General features: G+C 46.0%; 1 protein-coding gene across 9 annotated transcripts in view; it reads right to left on the reverse strand.

Moving 5' to 3' along the window:
* LOC110512780 (ankyrin-3) overlaps positions 1-14,870 on the reverse strand; it is a 115,464-nt gene that overhangs the window by 83,741 nt on the left and 16,853 nt on the right. For all 9 annotated transcript variants that reach the window (XM_036972079.1, XM_036972077.1, XM_036972078.1 and 6 more), the window contains exons 6-10: positions 13,903-14,001; positions 8,792-8,989; positions 4,591-4,689; positions 834-932; positions 523-621 (exon numbers count right to left, since the gene is read on the reverse strand). In XM_036972079.1, the coding sequence (XP_036827974.1) occupies positions 523-621; positions 834-932; positions 4,591-4,689; positions 8,792-8,989; positions 13,903-14,001 (594 nt within the window). The remainder of the gene's footprint in view (positions 1-522; positions 622-833; positions 933-4,590; positions 4,690-8,791; positions 8,990-13,902; positions 14,002-14,870) is intronic.

The following is a 14,870-nucleotide window of genomic DNA, read 5'->3' on the forward strand; positions in this document are numbered from 1 at the left end:
TGAACCCTAACCCCTAACCCAGCCTCCTGGACAGGGCTGTGTTACCATTCTGTTAAAGACAGTCAGATATTACTATTACTGTGACCCCTAACCCCTAACCCATCCTCATGTGTCATTATCTACTGTTTATACTACCAAAGACAATAGATGGAACACTGTGTGTTTGTGATGTGACTGTTATAGTGCATGCTAATGACAGCCTACTGTGTATGAGATAGTGTTGGTGACTGTGTATTTCACTGTGCAGTCCCAGCTGTGGGGGCACTGGGTTATGGCAATGTCTCCCAGAATCCTGTGCTCACCACAGTCAGCTCATTTGGGGAGAGTCTATGCTGCAGCAGGAGTGTGTGTTCTCACCAAGGTGAGTTGGTTGGGAGAGGCTCTGTGCTGCAGCAGGAGTGTGTGTTCTCACCACAGTGACTTGGTTGGGAGAGGCTCTGTGCTGCAGCAGGAGTGTGTGTTCTCACCACAGTGACTTGGTTGGGAGAGGCTCTGTGCTGCAGCAGGAGTGTGTGTTCTCACCACAGTGACTTGGTTGGGAGAGGCTCCGTGCTGCAGCAGTAGGTTGATGATGTGGGTGTGGCCTTGCTGGGCCGCCTGATGGAGGGGGGTGTATCCGTTCTGAAGGGGGAGGAGGAGAGGTCAGACACACCTCTTTAATTAAACATACCAACACATACCCACTCCAACACCCACACCTACAACCATCAACATCTACTGTATATAGAAATGTTAAATCTGGAGGGGAGCCTAACCTGTGACCCCTGACCCCTATCCCATAAATCAAACATTAACATCTATATAGATATGTTCAATCTGAAGGGGAGCCTAACCTTGGTTTTGGCGTTGATCTTGGCCTGGTTCTTTAGCAGGAAGTTGACCATCTTCACGTTTCCATAGTGACACGCCACATGCAGCGGAGTGTATCCCATCTAGGGAAACAGAAATCAAGTGTTATGCCTGATGTGACCACTAGTGTATCCCGTCTAGGGAAACAGAAATCAAGTGTTATGCCTGGTGTGACCACTAGTGTATCCCATCTAGGGAAACAGAAATCAAGTGTTATGCCTGATGTGACCACTTGTGTATCCCGTCTAGGGAAACAGAAATCAAGTGTTATGCCTGGTGTGACCACTAGTGTATTCCGTCTAGGGAAACAGATATCAAGTGTTATGCCTGATGTGACCACTAGTGTATCCCGTCTAGGGAAACAGAAATCAAGTGTTATGCCTGGTGTGACCACTAGTGTATCCCGTCTAGGGAAACAGAAATCAAGTGTTATGCCTGGTGTGACCACTAGTGTATCCCGTCTAGGGAAACAGAAATCAAGTGTTATGCCTGGTGTGACCACTAGTGTATTCCGTCTAGGGAAACAGATATTAAGTGTTATGCCTGATGTGACCACTAGTGTATCCCGTCTAGGGAAACAGAAATCAAGTGTTATGCCTGGTGTGACCACTAGTGTATCCCGTCTAGGGAAACAGAAATCAAGTGTTATGCCTGGTGTGACCACTAGTGTATCCCGTCTAGGGAAACAGAAATCAAGTGTTATGCCTGGTGTGACCACTAGTGTATCCCGTCTAGGGAAACAGAAATCAAGTGTTATGCCTGGTGTGACCACTAGTGTATTCCGTCTAGGGAAACAGAAATCAAGTGTTATGCCTGGTGTGACCACTAGTGTATCCCGTCTAGGGAAACAGAAATCAAGTGTTATGCCTGGTGTGACCACTAGTGTATCCCGTCTAGGGAAACAGATATCAAGTGTTATGCCTGGTGTGACCACTAGTGTATCCCGTCTAGGGAAACAGAAATCAAGTGTTATGCCTGGTGTGACCACTAGTGTATCCCGTCTATGGAAACAGAAATCAAGTGTTATGCCTGATGTGACCACTAGTGTATCCCATCTAGGGAAACAGAAATAAAGTGTTATGCCTGGTGTGACCACTAGTGTATACCATCTAGGGAAACAGAAATCAAGTGTTATGCCTGATGTGACCACTAGTGTATCCCGTCTAGGGAAACAGAAATCAAGTGTTATGCCTGGTGTGACCACTAGTGTATCCCGTCTAGGGAAACAGAAATCAAGTGTTATGCCTGGTGTGACCACTAGTGTATCCCTTCTAGGGAAACAGAAAAACAGAAATCAAGTGTTATGCCTGATGTGACCACTAGTGTATCCCATCTAGGGAAACATAAACAGAAATCAAGTGTTATGCCTGGTGTGACCACTAGTGTATCCCATCTAGGGAAACAGAAATCAAGTGTTATGCCTGGTGTGACCACTAGTGTATCCCGTCTAGGGAAACAGAAATCAAGTGTTATGCCTGGTGTGACCACTAGTGTATCCCGTCTAGGGAAACAGAAATCAAGTGTTATGCCTGGTGTGACCACTAGTGTATTCCGTCTAGGGAAACAGAAATCAAGTGTTATGCCTGGTGTGACCACTAGTGTATCCCGTCTAGGGAAACAGAAATCAAGTGTTATGCCTGGTGTGACCACTAGTGTATCCCGTCTAGGGAAACAGAAATCAAGTGTTATGCCTGGTGTGACCACTAGTGTATCCCGTCTAGGGAAACAGAAATCAAGTGTTATGCCTGGTGTGACCACTAGTGTATCCCGTCTAGGGAAACAGAAATCAAGTGTTATGCCTGGTGTGACCACTAGTGTATTCCGTCTAGGGAAACAGATATCAAGTGTTATGCCTGGTGTGACCACTAGTGTATCCCATCTAGGGAAACAGAAATCAAGTGTTACTACTGTTGTAGTGTTGTAGAGTACAGTTGTAGTGTTTCAGTGTTGTAGTGTTTCAGTGTTGTATTGTAGTGTTGTAGTGTTGTATTGTAGTGTTGTATTGTTGTAGTGTTGTATTGTAGTGTTCTATTGTAGTGTTGCAGTGTTGTAGTGTTGTAGTGTTTCAGTGTTGTAGTGATTCAGTGTTGTAGTGATTCAGTGGTGTTGTGTTTCAGTGTTGTAGTGTTTCAGTGTTGTAGTGTTTCAGTGTTGTAGTGTTTCAGTGTTGTAGTGCTTCTGTGTAGTAGTGATTCAGTGTTGTAGTGTTGTAGTGTTTCAGTGTAATGGTGTTTCAGTGTAGTAGTGATTCAGTGTTGTAGTGATTCAGTGTTGTAGAGTTTCAGTGTTGCAGTCATTCAGTGTTGTAGTGTTTCTGTGTAGTAGTGATTCAGTGTTGTAGTAATTCAGTGTTTCAGAATACTGTTGTAGAGTTTCAGCGTAGTACTGTAGTGTTGTAGAGTACTGTTGTAGTGTAGTAGTGAATTTATTTTTTATTTTTTATTTAAACTTTATTTTACTAGGCAAGTCAGTTAAGAACAACTTCTTATTTACAATGAAGGCCTAGGAACAGTGGCCTCTCTCTCGTCTCTCTGGTCCTTGTCTCTCATCTCTCTGGTCCTTCTCTCTCATCTCTCTGGTCTTTCTCTCTCTGGGGTCTCTCTCTCTCTCTCTCTCCCTCTCTTTGGTCTCTCTCTCTGGGTTTCTATTCCTCCTGGTCTCTCCTCTCTGGGTTTCTAGTCCTCCTGGTCTCTCCTCTCTGGGTTTGTAGACCTTCTGGTCTCTCTCTCTGAGTTTCTAGTCCTCCTGGTCTCCCCTCTCTGGGTTTCTAGTCCTCCTGGTCTCTCCTCTCTGGGTTTGTAGACCTTCTGGTCTCTCTCTCTGAGTTTCTAGACCTTCTGGTCTCTATCTCTGAGTTTCTAGTCCTCCTGGTCTCTCCTCTCTGGATTTCTAGTCCCCCTGGTCTCTCTCTGGGTTTCTAGTCCTCCTGGTCTCTCTCTGGGTTTCTAGTCCCCCTGGTCTCTCTCTGGGTTTCTAGTCCTCCTGGTCTCTCTCTCCTCTCTGGGTTTGTAGACCTTCTGGTCTCTCTCTCTGGGTTTCTAGTCCCCCTGGTCTCTCTCTGGGTTTCTAGTCCTCCTGGTCTCTCTCTGGGTTTCTAGTCCTCCTGGTCTCTCTCTGGGTTTCTAGTCCTCCTGGTCTCTCCTCTCTGGGTTTCTAGTCCTCCTGGTCTCTCCTCTCTGGGTTTCTAGTCCTCCTGGTCTCTCCTCTCTGGGTTTGTAGACCTTCTGGTCTCTCTCTCTGAGTTTCTAGACCTTCTGGTCTCTCTCTCTGAGTTTCTAGTCCTCCTGGTCTCTCTCTGGGTTTCTAGACCTTCTGGTCTCTCTCTCTGGATTTCTAGTCCTCCTGGTCTCTCTCTGGGTTTCTAGACCTTCTGGTCTCTCTCTCTGGGTTTCTAGTCCCCCTGGTCTCTCTCTGAGTTTCTAGACCTTCTGGTCTCTCTCTGGGTTTCTAGTCCTCCTGGTCTCTCTCTGGGTTTCTAGACCTTCTGGTCTCTCTCTCTGGATTTCTAGTCCCCCTGGTGTCTCTCTGGGTTTCTAGACCTTCTGGTCTCTCTCTGGGTTTCTAGTCCTCCTGGTCTCTCTCTGGGTTTCTAGTCCTCCTGGTCCCTCTCTGGGTTTCTAGACCTTCTGCTCTCTCTGTTGTGTTTCTCAATGAGTGTTCTGCAGTGAGGTTTCAGGAGGGACCAGCCGACCTACACGGCTGTCAGACCAGAGTTGAACATGTGTACGTGTGTGTGTGTACCTTAGTCTCTGGGTCAACAGTGGCCCCCTGGTTAACCAGCACCTCAGCTACGTTGACCTTGTCGTCCTGAGCTGCCAGGTGGAGAGGAGTCAGACCACTCTGAGAGGAGAGGACACAGGACAGGACATAACACATTACAACACAGGACAGGACACAGGACAGGACATACCACATTAGAACACAGGACAGGACATACGACATTAGAACACAGGACAGGACATACCACATTAGAACACAGGATATGACATACCACATTAGAACACAGGACAGGACATACCACATTACAACACAGGACAGGACATACCACATTAGAACACAGGACAGGACATACCACATTACAACACAGGACAGGACATAAAACATTAGAACACAGGACAGGACAGGACATACCACATTAGAACACAGGATATGACATACCACATTAGAACACAGGATATGACATACCAAATTAGAACACAGGATATGACATACCAAATTAGAACACAGGACATGACATACCACATTAGAACACAGGACAGGACATACCACATTAGAACACAGGATATGACATACCAAATTAGAACACAGGACAGGACATACGACATTAAAACACAGGATATGACATACCACATTAGAACACAGGATATGACATACCAAATTAGAACACAGGATAGGACATACCACATTAGAACACAGGATATGACATACCAAATTAGAACACAGGATAGGACATACCACATTAGAACACAGGATATGACATACCAAATTAGAACACAGGATAGGACATACCACATTAGAACACAGGACATACCACATTAGAACACAGGATAGGACATACCACATTAGGACACAGGACAGGACATACCACATTAGAACACATGACAGCACATACCAAATTAGAACACAGGACATGACATACCACATTAGGACACAGGACAGGACATACCACATTAGAACACATGACAGGACATACCACATTAGAACACAGGACAGGACATGACATACCACATTAGAACATAGGATATACCACATTAGAACACAGGACAGGACATACCACATTAGAACACAGGACAGGACATACCACATTAGAACACAGGACAGGACATACCACATTACAACACAGGACAGGACATACCACATTAGAACACAGGACAGGACATACCACATTAGAACACATGACAGGACATACCACATTAGAACACAGGACAGGACATACCACATTAGAACACAGGACAGGACATACCACATCAGAACACAGGACAGGACATGACATACCACATTAGAACATAGGATATACCACATTAGAACACAGGACAGGACATGACATACCACATTAGAACACAGGACATACCACATTAGAACACAGGATAGGACATACCACATTAGAACACAAGACAGGACATACCACATTAGAACAAAGGACAGGACATACCACATTAGGACAAAGGACAGGACATACCACATTAGAACACAGGACAGGACATGACATACCACATTAGAACACAGGACAGGACATACCACATTAGAACACAGGACAGGACATACCACATTAGAACAAAGGACAGGACATGACATACCACATTAGAACACAGGACAGGACATACCACATTACAACACAGGACAGGACATACCACATTAGAACAAAGGACAGGACATGACATACCACATTAGAACACATGACAGGTCATACCACATTAGAACACAGGATAGGACATACCACATTAGAACACAGGACAGGACATACCACATTAGAACAAAGGACAGGACATGACATACCACATTAGAACACAGGACAGGTCATACCACATTAGAACACAGGATAGGACATACCACATTAGAACACAGGACAGGACATACCACATTAGAACACAGGATAGGACATACCACATTAGAACACAGGACAGGACATATCACATTAGAACACAGGATAGGACATACCACATTAGAACACAGGACAGGACATACCTCATTAGAACACAGGACAGGACATACCACATTAGAACACAAGACAGGACACATTAGAACACACAACAGGACATACCACATTAGAACACAGGACAGGACATACCACATTAGAACACATGACGTACCACATTAGAACACAGGATAGGACATGACATACCACATTAGAACACACGACAGGTCATACCACATTAGAACACAGGATAGGACATACCACATTAGAACACAGGACAGGACATACCACATTAGAACAAAGGATAGGACATACCACATTAGAACACAGGATAGGACATACCACATTAGAACAAAGGACAGGACATGACATACCACATTAGAACACACGACAGGTCATACCACATTAGAACACAGGACAGGACATACCACATTAGAACACAGGACAGGACATACCACATTAGAACACAGGACAGGACATACCCACATTAGAACACAGGACAGGACATAAAACATTAGAACACAGGACAGGACATACCACATTAGAACACAGGACAGGACATACCACATTAGAACACAGGATAGGACATACCAAATTAGAACACAGGACATACCACATTAGAACACAGGATAGGACATACCACATTAGAACACAGGACAGGACATACCACATTAGAACACAGGACATACCACATTAGAACACAGGATAGGACATACCACATTAGAACACAGGACATACCACATTAGAACACAGGACAGGACATACCACATTAGAACACAGGATAGGACATACCAAATTAGAACACAGGACATACCACATTAGAACACAGGACAGGACATACCACATTAGAACACAGGACAGGACATACCACATTAGAACACAGGATAGGACATACCAAATTAGAACACAGGACATACCACATTAGAACACAGGATAGGACATACCACATTAGAACACAGGACAGGACATACCACATTAGAACACAGGACATACCACATTAGAACACAGGATAGGACATACCACATTAGAACACAGGACATACCACATTAGAACACAGGACAGGACATACCACATTAGAACACAGGACAGGACATAACACATTAGAACACAGGATAGGACATACCACATTAGAACACAGGACATACCACATTAGAACACAGGATAGGACATACCACATTAGAACACAGGACATACCACATTAGAACACAGGATAGGACATACCACATTAGAACATAGGACATACCACATTAGAACACAGGACAGGACATAACACATTAGAACACAGGACAGGACATACCACATTAGAACACAGGACATACCACATTAGAACACAGGACAGGACATACCACATTAGAACACAGGACAGGACATACCACATTAGAACACATGACATACCACATTAGAACACAGGATAGGACATGACATACCACATTAGAACACAGGATAGGTCATACCACATTAGAACACAGGATAGGACATACCACATTCCAACACAGGACAGGACATACCACATTAGAACACAGGACAGGACATACCACATTAGAACACAGGATAGGACATACCACATTAGAACACAGGACAGGACATACCACATTAGAACACAGGACAGGACATACCACATTAGAACACAGGACATACCACATTAGAACACAGGACAGGACATACCACATTAGAACACATGACATACCACATTAGAACACATGACATACCACATTAGAACACAGGATAGGACATGACATACCACATTAGAACACAGGATAGGACATACCACATTAGAACACAGGATAGGACATACCACATTACAACACAGGACAGGACATACCACATTCGAACACAGGACAGGACATACCACATTAGAATACATGACATACCACATTAGAACACAGGATAGGACATACCACATTACAACACAGGACAGGACATAAACATTAGAACACAGGACAGGACATACCACATTAGAACACAGGACAGGGCATACCACATTAGAACACATGACATACCACATTAGAACACAGGACAGTACATACCACATTAGAACACAGGACACAACATACCACATTAGAACACAGGACAGGACATACCACATTAGAACACAGGACAGGACATACCACATTAGAACACAGGACATACCACATTAGAACACAGGACAGGACATACCACATTAGAACACAGGACATACCACATTAGAACACAGGACAGGACATACCACATTAGAACACAGGACAGGACATACCACATTAGAACACATGACAGGACATACCACATTACAACTCAGGACAACCCTAACACCTGACCCCTAACCCCCACCTTGTTGCCCAAGCTGATGGTGGCTTCCCTGGCCAGTAGCAGGGTAACGATGTCTACGTTGCCCTCCTGAGAGGCCAGGTGCAGCGGTGTGATGCCCTGACGTGTCATAGCGTTGGTGTCGGCTCCGTACTCCAGCAGCGTCGTGGCAATCTCCATCTGGTTCTTCTTAGCCGCGATGTGAAGTGGAGTATAGCCATTCTAAACCACAGACAGAACATATTACAACACAGAGGAGGGTACCCATTCTACACCACAGACAGAACATATTACAACACAGAGGAGGGTACCCATTCTACACCACAGACAGAACATCATCTATCATCCAGGGAATATACAGACATCTATCATCCAGGGAATATACAGTCATCTATCATCCAGGGAATATACAGGCATCTATCATCCAGGGAATATACAGTCATCTATCATCCAGGGAATATACAGTCATCTATCATCCAGGGAATATACAGTCATCTATCATCCAGGGAATATACAGTCATCTATCATCCAGGGAATATACAGACATCTATCATCCAGGTAATATACAGACATCTATCATCCAGGTAATATACAGTCATCTATCATCCAGGTAATATACAGTCATCTATCATCCAGGTAATATATCATCCAGGGAATATACAGACATCTATCATCCAGGTAATATACAGACATCTATCATCCAGGTAATATACAGTCATCTATCATCCAGGTAATATATCATCCAGGTAATAGACAGTCATCTATCATCCAGGTAATATATCATCCAGGTAATATACAGTCAGTGAACAGTGGTCCTGCTGTATTAGATCAGTGAGTCGTGGTCCTGCTGTATTAGATCAGTGAGTCGTGGTCCTGCTGTATTAGTTCAGTGAGTCGTGGTCCTGCTGTTTCAGATCAGTGAGTCGTGGTCCTGCTGTATTAGATCAGTGAGTCCTGGTCCTGCTGTATTAGATCAGTGAGTCGTGGTCCTGCTGTTTCAGATCAGTGAGTCGTGGTCCTGCTGTATTAGATCAGTGAGTCGTGGTCCTGCTGGTTCAGATCAGTGAGTCGTGGTCCTGCTGTATTAGATCAGTGAGTCCTGGTCCTGCTGTTTCAGATCAGTGAGTCGTGGTCCTGCTGTTTCAGATCAGTGAGTCGTGGTCCTGCTGTATTAGATCAGTGAGTCGTGGTCCTGCTGTATTAGATCAGTGAACTGTGATCCTGTCACGGCTCCCTCCGGTACTGTTGCCCTCATGTCCATTGGTGCTGTGGGTACCTATGTGTTGTCTCAGCCTGTGCTGTGTGTTATTGTTCCCTATGTGTTGTCTCAGCCTGTGCTGTGTGTTATTGTTCCCTATGTGTTGTCTCAGCCTGTGCTGTGTGTTATTGTTCCCTATGTGTTGTCTCAGCCTGTGCTGTGTGTTATTGTTCCCTATGTGCTGTCTCAGCCTGTGCTGTGTGTTATTGTTCCCTATGTGTTGTCTCAGCCTGTGCTGTGTGTTATTGTTCCCTATGTGTTGTCTCAGCCTGTGCTGTGTGTTATTGTTCCCTATGTGTTGTCTCAGCCTGTGCTGTGTGTTATTGTTCCCTATGTGTTGTCTCAGGCTGTGCTGTGTGTTATTGTTCCCTATGTGTTGTCTCAGCCAGTGCTGTGTGTTATTGTTCCCTATGTGTTGTCTCAGCCAGTGCTGTGTGTTATTGTGCCCTATGTGTTGTCTCAGCCAGTGCTGTGTGTTATTGTTCACATGTCTGCCTGTGCTGTGTGTTTTGTGCGTTGTGTATTACGGGTCTCCTCCCATGTCGTTCTACCAGGTTTTCCCTCGTACTTTTGTTTGGGTACATCCCAGTGTTTTGTATACGTATTTGTTTAGGGTGTGTTAAAAACCCTATTATGTATTCCTGCACCTGCCTCCAAATCCTTTATACCAGCATGACAGATCCTGACAGATCCTGCTGTTTCAGATCAGAACATCATGGGAAAAACATTCACCTGATGTTACCAGAATGTTCCCAGAACGTTCCCAGAACACATTTCGTCTGTTGTTTTCGTGAAATGTTCTGAGGACCTCCAAGACAAGGTCAAATGGAATATTATGTTAAACCTAAAACACTATGCTATGAAAGAATGCTATGTCATTCTTACAACATTAAAGGAACCTTTATAGAACAGACGGAATGTGTTCTGGGAACATTCTTGGAAAATCAAGGGAATGTTTTTTTCACCCTAAAAGAAACATTGTATAATCATCCTCACATTCTGATACTGGTGTGGTAGTGGTCTGATACTGGTGTGGTAATGGTCTGGTCTGATTCTGGTGTGGTAGTGGTCTGATTCTGGTGTGGTAATGGTCTGATACTGGTGTGGTAGTGGTCTGATACTGGTGTGGTAATGGTCTGATACTGGTGTGGTAATGGTCTGATACTGGTGTGGTAGTGGTCTGATGCTGGGGTGGTAGTGGTCTGATACTGGTGTGGTAATGGTCTGATACTGGTGTGGTAGTGGTCTGATACTGGTGTGGTAATGGTCTGATACTGGTGTGGTAATGGTCTGATACTGGTGTGGTAGTGGTCTGATACTGGTGTGGTAGTGGTCTGATACTGGTGTGGTAGTGGTCTGATACTGGTGTGGTAGTGGTCTGATACTGGTGTGCTAGTGGTCTGATACTGGTGTGGTAATGGTCTGATACTGGTGTGGTAATGGTCTGATACTGGTGTGCTAGTGGTCTGATACTGGTGTGGTAATGGTCTGATACTGGTGTGGTAATGGTCTGATACTGGTGTGCTAGTGGTCTGATACTGGTGTGCTAGTGGTATGATACTGGTGTGGTAGTGGTCTGATACTGGTGTGGTAGTGGTTTGATACTGGTGTGGTAGTGGTCTGATACTGGTGTGGTAATGGTCTGATACTGGTGTGGTAGTGGTCTGATACTGGTGTGGTAGTGGTCTGATACTGGTGTGGTAGTGGTCTGATACTGGTGTGGTAATGGTCTGATACTGGTGTGGTAATGGTCTGATACTGGTGTGGTAACGGTCTGATACTGGTGTGCTAGTGGTATGATACTGGTGTGGTAGTGGTCTGATACTGGTGTGCTAGTGGTCTGATACTGGTGTGGTAGTGGTATGATACTGGTGTGGTAATGGTCTGATACTGGTGTACTAGTTGTCTGACACTGGTGTGGTAGTGGTCTGACACTGGTGTGGTAGTGGTCTAATAATGGTGTGGTAGTGGTCTGATGCTGGGGTGGTAGTGGTCTGATGCTGGGGTGGTAGTGGTCTGATTCTGGTGTGGTAGTGGTGCGGTAGTGGTCTGATGCTGGTGTGGTAGTGGTGCGGTAGTGGTCTGATGCTGGTGTGGTAATGGTCTGATAGTGGTCTGATGCTGGTGTGGTAGTGGTCTGATGCTGGTGTGGTAGTGGTGCGGTAGTGGTCTGATGCTGGTGTGGTAGTGGTCTGATACTGGTGTGGTAATGGTCTGATACTGGTGTGGTAGTGGTGCGGTAGTGGTCTGATGCTGGTGTGGTAGTGGTCTGATACTGGTGTGGTAGTGGTCTGATAATGGTGTGGTAATGGTCTGATACCGGTGTGGTAGTGGTCTGATGCTGGTGTGGTAGTGGTCTGATGCTGGTGTGGTAGTGGTCTGATACTGGTGTGGTAATGGTCTGATACTGGTGTGGTAGTGGTCTGATGCTGGTGTGGTAGTGGTCTGATGCTGGTGTGGTAGTGGACTAATACTGGTGTGGTAGTGGTCTGATGCTGGTGTGGTAGTGGTCTGGTCTGATACTGGTGTGCTAGTGGTCTGATACTGGTGTGGTAGTAGTGCGGTAGTGGTCTGATGCTGGTGTGGTAGTGGTCTGATACTGGTGTGGTAGTGGTCTGATGCTGGTGCGGTAGTGGTCTGAAACTGGTGTGGTAGTGGTCTGATGCTGGTGTGGTAATGGTCTGAAACTGGTGTGGTAGTGGTCTGATGCTGGTGCGGTAGTGGTCAGATGCTGGTGTGGTAGTGGTCTGATACTGGTGTGGTAGTGGTCGGATAATGGTGTGGTAATGGTCTGATACTGGTGTGGTAGTGGTCTGATGCTGGTGTGGTAGTGGTCTGATGCTGGTGTGGTAGTGGTCTGATACTGGTGTGGTAATGGTCTGATACTGGTGTGGTAGTGGTCTGATGCTGGTGTGGTAGTGGTCTGATGCTGGTGTGGTAGTGGTCTGATGCTGGTGTGGTAGTGGTCTGACACTGGTGTGGTTGGTAGTGGTCTGATGCTGGTGTGGTAGTGGTCTGATGCTGATGCTGGTGTGGTAGTGGTCTGACACTGGTGTGATAGTGGTCTGATGCTGGTGTGGTAGTGGTCTGATGCTGGTGTGGTAGTGGTCTGATGCTGGTGTGGTAGTGGTCTGATGCTAGTGTGGTAGTGGTCTGATACTGGTGTGGTAGTGGTCTGATGCTGGTTTGGTAGTGGTCTGATACTGGTGTGGTAGTGGTCTGGTCTGATACTGGTGTGGTAGTGGTCTGATACTGGTATGGTCTGGTCTGATGCTAGTGTGGTAGTGCTCTGATACTGGTGTGATAGTGGTCTGATACTGGTGTGGGAGTGGTCTGATGCTGGTGTGGTAGTGGTCTGATGCTGGTGTGGTAGTGGTCTGATACTGGTGTGGTAGTGGTCTGATGCTGGTTTGGTAGTGGTCTGATGCTGGTGTGGTAGTGGTCTGATACTGGTATGGTCTGGTCTGATGCTAGTGTGGTAGTGCTCTGATACTGGTGTGGTAGTGGTCTGATGCTGGTGTGATAGTGGTCTGATGCTGGTGTGGTAGTGGTCTGATGCTGGTGTGATAGTGGTCTGATGCTGGTGTGGTAGTGGTCTGATGCTGGTGTGGTAGTGGTCTGATGCTGGTGTGGTAGTGGTCTGATGCTGGTTTGGTAGTGGTCTGATACTGGTGCAGTAGTGGTCTGACACTGGTGTGGTAGTGGCCTCCCCTATCCCGGATGACGCTGGGCCAATTGTGTGCCGCCCCATGTGATTCCCGATCATGTCCGGGAGCCCATCATGTGCCTTTGTGCAAGGCATTTAACCCTAACGGATCCTGTAAGTGGCTCTGGATAAGAGCGTCTGCTGTGGTGTAAATGTGTAAGTGATACCTACCTTGGCACCAGCGTGCGGTGAAGCTCCCTGGTCCAGCAGCAGCAGAGCCACTTTCTGGTTGTCATAGTGAGCAGCTACATGTAGGGGAGTTAGACCACTCTATAGAAACGGCATACACAGCTGCATTAGTGTTGGACTGAAAGTGTAGGCACTTAGCCCAACACAGTGGAAGGATGACAAACTGGGATCTGAAGTGGTTGAAATATAAATCAGTTAGAACAATTCCAATACTGTCTTTGTCCGTTGAATAAAGACATGTTCAGTCTCGGACCAAGATATCCCTCTAGTGGTGTGGGTGCTATGCTTTGGCAACGTGGGTGGGGTTATATCCTTCCTGTTTGGCCCTGTCCGGGGGTATCATCGGATGGGGCCACAGTGTTTCCTGACCCCTCCTGTCTCAGCCTCCAGTATTTATGCTGCAGTAGTTTATGTGTCGGGGGGCTAGGGTCAGTCTGTTATATCTGGAGTACTTCTCCTGTCTTATCCGGTGTTCTGTGTGAATTTAAGTATGCTCTCTCTAATTCTCTCTTTCTTTCTCTCTCTCGGAGGACCTGAGCCCTAGGACCATGCCTCAGGACTACCTGGCATGATGACTCCTTGCTGTACCCAGTCCACCTGGCCGTGCTGCTGCTGCAGTTTCAACTGTTCTGCCTGCGGCTATGGAACCCTGACCTGTTCACCGGACGTGCTACCTGTCCCAGACCTGCTGTTTTCAACTCTCTAGATACACAACATATCATTGCGTAGCTCCAAGCCGGAGTCGTAGTGGGAGGACCACACAACATATCATCGCGTGACTCCCAAGCTTCCTTCCATGTGATGGTTAATCAATATTTGCACACAAAAGGCGTTTTCACCGCCATTTCTCAAATAACACATTTTACCGACAAATTAAAAAGGTTGGATGGAAACCTGGTTAGTAGCACTGCAAGAATACTGATGTGTAGTTACATTATAATGAACCAATA

This window comes from Oncorhynchus mykiss, unplaced genomic scaffold (genome assembly GCF_013265735.2).
Source record: "Oncorhynchus mykiss isolate Arlee unplaced genomic scaffold, USDA_OmykA_1.1 un_scaffold_119, whole genome shotgun sequence".
NCBI lineage: Eukaryota > Metazoa > Chordata > Actinopteri > Salmoniformes > Salmonidae > Oncorhynchus > Oncorhynchus mykiss.